This window comes from Styela clava, chromosome 12, assembly GCF_964204865.1.
Source record: "Styela clava chromosome 12, kaStyClav1.hap1.2, whole genome shotgun sequence".
Taxonomy (NCBI): Eukaryota; Metazoa; Chordata; class Ascidiacea; order Stolidobranchia; family Styelidae; genus Styela; species Styela clava.
The window spans coordinates 16,364,371-16,370,370 of record NC_135261.1 but is presented as its reverse complement, the minus strand read 5'-3'; the positions used below and the strand labels follow the sequence as shown (position 1 = coordinate 16,370,370).

Below are 6,000 nucleotides of genomic sequence, written 5' to 3'. Positions count from 1 at the left end.
GGAAATCTATCTGCAATGACATGTTTGGAAAAATGAATTTTACCAAATAGGTGCCTCTTATACCTATCACAAAAGACATCTTTGTCATAATTTACATTAAGAAAAAAGTACAATAAGAACCAAAATAAAAGTAATTAGAAAAAAAAATTTATTGTCTAATCTAAAATAGGTATGAGATAATTACAAGACCAATTGCAATATAAACTTCAGCAGAAAAACGTTCAACTATGACCCCACAACTTCTTCGTTATGAGACAATATTACTTTATCAGTCATATCTTGCAAAGATTCAAAGCTGTCTATAAATGATTCCTGAACATTACATTCATGTGGAGTGGAAAAATTGGATTTCTGAAAAATGACGTGACTTTTTTCATTTACATTCATGCCATGCCCTGCACAAATTTGCAATACACTTGCACGATCACTTAGCAACAACCATTTCAATAAAATCTCAGGTGGAAATGAACATTGTTTTGAATTATGGGAATGAGAAAGAACAGAAACAACTTTAGTCCTATATTTTTGAATATTTTCTATAAAAGATAATAACGGTAAATAATATTCGTTGCTTTTAAGAAGCGAAAACAATTTGAAAACTCTGACAAAGTTATTTTGAAGCACAGCACGGTATAATTGAATAGCAGTTTGCAATGGTTCTTCCATCCTTATTCCTTTAGAAAAGTTCATCAAAAATTCTTCAAAAATATTTGATTCTGAATTGAATATCACGTAACATGCTAAAAATTCTGAAGAGTTGTTAAGAGTCTTTTCCACCGGAAAAGATCTATAAATTTCTACCAATGATTGTAGACATTGCTTCATATGTGTCCGGTGAATATGTCTGTCTATTGACACGAGATTGTACCGCTTTATAACAAACAAAGCGAAAGCATAAAAACGATAGCATTTCTCTATTATACAAGCTGCAAGATGTGGATCTTTCAAGTGTATTTGTTGAATTACCATATCTTGGCGAACACTTCTCAATCTGTTGAAAAAATTTAAAGAAAATTGTGGCTAAATGTGATTATTTTGTTCATATAACAGATAAGTTGCCAATAATCAATTTCAATACCGAACCAGTTAAGACTACATCAGACTTATTTATTTATTCTGTGAAAGATGAAATCTTGAGTTTAAATCAAATATGATGAACAACCACCCCTGAAACATATACTGGGGTACTACATATACATGTAAAGAAATTATTAAATGGTCAATTATCATTTGGACATAATTTATCGAAAAAGCGAAAAAGCACCAACGACATAGAATATACTGCAGCAATAATGAGTCTAGCTCTCCACTTTACAGTGTAGGTCCAAGGTTTGCAATGATTTAACAAATTCTCGGTGATTTATATATAATTTTATCTAGAAGTTAACTGTATTAATGTCAAATCAAATCTTGCCAATACAATAATTACATCACAAATAGACAACAGTTTTATTGTATAAAATAGAGTGCAAAAATACTATAACACCAAACTGAGCCATCTTCAAACTTGAGTATTTTTAAAGATAACAACCATCATCATGCTACGAAAACAGTAAAAGGATGCCCTGGGAAATTACAGCAATATACAAGTTAAATGGGGTCTCATGTAGTTTCTTACCTAACATACTTCCAGTGGGCGTAGCATGTCAATTTTTTCACGTATCGATCCTAACCCCCACCTGACTACACCATCCCAAAATTACGTCATTACGACGTCACAGTGACGTAATAGAGCTCTTCAAACTATACGAACTGCCATCCAAGACGCGCAAACGAGCACCCGAAATCGAACAGTTATTTCTCTCGTTTACTCGTCGCAACGATTCCAATAGGAGAGAGACCGATAACGTCAGTCAGTTCTTTATCGTCGGCGCCAATGCCATTTCGGTCGATCGTGCGTATATTTGGCAAGCTCTATGACGTGATTGTGATGTTGTAGTGATTTAATTTTTGGATGGCGTAATCATATGGGGGTTAGGATTGACATATCAAAAAATTGTTATGCTACGCCCACTAGAAGTACGTTAGGTACGTACGGTTAGGTACCCGTTAAATGCAGTCTAATATTCTATCAAATAGACTCACCTGTCAAATACGAAATCATATACCACATCAAATGGAACATCTCTTCTAGTTGCAATTTTTGCAAGAAGATAGTCAACAGTTTGAAGCAAAACTTTTGCAGGTCGCAACTGATCTGCATCATTCAACTTTTCCCCAGCAGCAGATCTTCTAAACTCTTTGACACATTTGGTTGGATCACACTATTTGATGCAGAGAGAAGATCTATGTAGTATAAATCGCATGATAGTCTATTCGCAAATATTGTCCGATCGTGAAAATTCATAAAGCGCTAGTCTACTCTGTGAATAACAATGATCATGCACTCTTTCTAAAACATAGTCTGATAGTCAATAGTTCATAATAGCACCACAGAAGTACAAAGTTGAATTAGTCATTGGCAGAAAAAATTTAGATTAGAATTCCCTTCGTTTTGAGGAAGTAATACAGTACCGTAAGGTACGGTATGCAAAACTGACTGTATATTTAAAGCAAATTATTGAATTGATTTTGCATGAAAATTCTGCTTTGGCAAAGGCTTTCGTGCATGACAGCATCAGAAGTTCACCAAAATTCAGTTATTTATATGCTGCGCTGATGAGATCTATTCAATAGTTTTCAATTTACATCACCGCATTGCTAAGCTATTTGACTTACTTTTGGATGCCTGATTTTTTCATGTCCATCCATAACTTCAAATAAGCTAAGTAACCTATTTGCTTCTCTGAATTTCATTTCAGATTCTGGGCACATATCCAGGCATCGTCCATGCACCGACTCATAATCACTGCTTGATTTATTTTCCATCAGATTCAAGATTTTAATAGTTAATGGATACTGGTATCCCTAAAACCAAGTGCAGTTTCAAGTATTTTGTGGCGTCTAGAGCTGCCGCAAAACCATGGCGGGATTTCCAAACCATGACCGAACCCACGGCGACTGACTTTTTAGCTGCCACAAACCAATAGCGAGCTGTCGTGGTTACAGCAGCAAATTCACTGAAGGTGTAAAAATACATACACCTCAATGAGCAAATTGAATGCCACCAATTTTGCTGCCGTAACCACTGCGTGTCGGCTGTAATAGCAGGGCTGCCCGTGATGGTGATAAATATTGGGTGAGTTGGAACGCTTTTCTTATGAATACAGTTTTGATGTATTTGGGGTTAGGTTTAGGTTTAAGTAGATATAATTCCGCGTGATAAACTAAATGATTGTACATGACTTTGTAAATATACCGATAATAGCGCAATAAAACCATGGCAAGAGACGCCGCGGTACCGCCGTGGCACAAGCTGCCTTGAAGTGGTAAGAACTGCGCCTCCCGAAAACAGTGAGACCAGGTTATTGTGGCCTTGTCTGCTTGTGGGATTATTTTGGTCAATGACGGCTCATTGTCGCCACCTAATGGTTCAGCGTAGGGGTCACAACGTTTCTTACCAGATTGCCAATTTTTAAAATACAATGTCAAAATATTCGTTTGCGTGCCGATAAAAATTGCGTGATGTAATCAGACCGGACGACAATAGAAATAGACTTAATGAAGTTTGCACTATCTAGTTATCTTAACAAATTATTGAAGATATATATCGTCACGCCAATAACCGAATTGCGTAAGTCATTTTTAGCAGTTTGGAGAAAAACGTAAAAAACTTTCTAATGATATTGTTAAGCCATTGAGAGTCAATAATTTGCCATGGTTCAATTTTTTGATCGTAGCCGGATTTAAGTTAATTTGTATGACGCAGTTAAGTGACGTCATAATGGCGCACTGTGACTTAGGCAGAAATGTGATTATGACTTGGGGACATACGCAATTTTGCAACTTTACTATATGCACCAGTCCTGAAAACTGAACATTCCAAAAACGAATGTAATTCTCAATATATACAATGTCTAATCCCCAAAATAGCTAATCAGTTTCAATTACATTATTTTTTATGTTTAAAAATATATATTTCATCAATATAACACGCTCTGCACACCCACCGAAATAGGCCAAGGTTTAAATATAAAGAATAAAACAGCAATGCACCAAATATAAAAGCCAACCAAGATGAATTGGACTCGGACAGTGAATATCGCAAGAGCACGCCTTCCTATACTGTAGTATAAATTCAAATTAATACGCGCTAAGCTAGAATCCGATATGCGAAAACTCGAAAATACTTCGCCGAGGTTATTTTTGTTTCTGTGACGTCACAATAGTCCTGCGCTAACAATGACAATTCATTATGACGAAACAATTGCACAAATGTGCATGTCATACTAATTCTCCATTTTTATGGGTTTCGGAATTCTTAAAATAAAATCTGAGTTAACAGACAGGTGCGCAGCATTACATAAATACCTATTTTATAAAAAAAACTCAGAATCGCCAAAAATGACTTACGCAATTCGGGTATTAGCGTGGCGATATACAGTAGGGTTAGTTGAGACCCCGGGATATCCCGATCTCGAAAATCCCGGGATTTTGATTTAATTTTTCAATTCCGATCCCGCAATTGTTTCCTGAAAATCCCGGGATTTTAAGACTTTGTTATCAACATATAGATATTCTCACAAATAGTAGGTTATAGTCCAGTACTTTCCAAACTTTTTTATTTCATCGCCCCCCTACAGTAGTTTATACAACTTCATCGCCCCCCCGACAACGAATATATATATTACAGACCAAATAAGAAAACAAATCATAGTTTATAGTGTATTTTAATGAGATGGATGAGCTTGGTGTTCTTCAGCGAGTTTTTTTTGATATTATCGGTGACATTTTCGTCAGACACCTTTTTCATCATACGAGAGGTCGGAAATGAAAGAATCGAGGAGTCTACCTCCTTAAATACCGCCATTTCACATAAATTAATGAAAACAAAGTTAATTTCCCCAAACTTATAATAATAATTTTCGTACATCTCATTCATCCCTACAGCCTGATGACCTGCACCAAAATACATGATATATAACGATATTCGGTAAAATTCATCCTCGATTCTTCATCCTACCACGGCCTCCAGTCTCATCATCAGTCCATAGAATTAATGAGCCATTTGTTTTAGATACGTAGACTCGGATGTGGAAAAACCGTGACCGACTATCGGCTACGGCCCAGGAATCGGCAAATTTTATGTCGCTCGCGGGACACAATTAAGGGTTGTTACTGTTAGTCTTTTGCGTGTCCCATATATTTTTTGAAAGTTTAAAACGGAACAGCGCGCGAAAACTACGACAATTCATGCACTCAGCTCAGTCGTCTTATTAAAAAATTATTACAATGACATTTAACGTGACACTGTCTTGTTGCTGCATCACGCTCGATTGCTTCACGAACCCAAGATTGGAACGTTTTCTAAATGGGCATCACTAATCCTAGTTCTTTGCTTGTTCTTTGTAATGTTCATTTTCGAAAATAATTGTTTGCACAAATATATATGTGCTTTCAAACATCGAAGTGAATATTTTCGCATGGTTTGTGAAATTTTGATAAAGATTTTTTTTAAGAAGATACATTCTTACAAAAATTAAGCAGTGATGAATCTCTCGAATAAATATATAAATTATATTTCCTTATTGCATTGCAATATATTCAATTATTTACTGCGATATTGAAACCCTGCACTCAGCATTAACTGTTCTGCGTGTTGCCATTTGTCTAATTATATTTAAATTGTAGGCTCGTTAAACGAGTATCTGTTCACTAAATTGTTAAGATACAATATAATTTTGTCGGCCCTTCCTGAAGTATGCGCACCAAGATGGCGCACAACCTGACCTCGGGTTGTGTACCAGGTTAGGGTTCAGGTTATGCGACATCTTGGTGCGCATACTTCAGGAGTACCATGTGTCTCACGATAAATTCTGTTACGTAAAAATTGTAATTTACTCCACGAGCGTAGATTATGAATAAAATTAATTTATCTCCAAAACCGCTGTCTGTATAATG

At 35.9% G+C, this 6,000-nt stretch overlaps 1 protein-coding gene across 1 annotated transcript; it reads right to left on the bottom strand.

Moving 5' to 3' along the window:
• Positions 1 to 212: 212 nt before the first annotated feature.
• On the bottom strand, positions 213 to 3,226 carry LOC120330188 (germinal-center associated nuclear protein-like). The gene is made up of 3 exons (XM_078118764.1): positions 2,719 to 3,226; positions 2,086 to 2,264; positions 213 to 991 (listed from the first exon to the last, which is right to left on the bottom strand). Exons 1-3 carry the CDS (start codon positions 2,866 to 2,868, stop codon positions 226 to 228), a joined length of 1,095 nt encoding a protein of 364 aa, XP_077974890.1. The 5' UTR covers positions 2,869 to 3,226; the 3' UTR covers positions 213 to 225.
• Positions 3,227 to 6,000: the final 2,774 nt, after the last annotated feature.

Coding starts and splice junctions, on each gene's coding strand:
- LOC120330188 (XM_078118764.1), bottom strand. CDS start 2,868: ATGGAAAATAAATCAAGCAGTGATTATGAGTCGGTGCATGGACGATGC. Junction 2,265..2,718: donor AAAAAATCAGGCATCCAAAA/GTAAGTCAAATA, acceptor TGCATCAAATAG/TGTGATCCAACCAAATGTGT. Junction 992..2,085: donor TATGATTTCGTATTTGACAG/GTGAGTCTATTT, acceptor TTTTTTCAACAG/ATTGAGAAGTGTTCGCCAAG.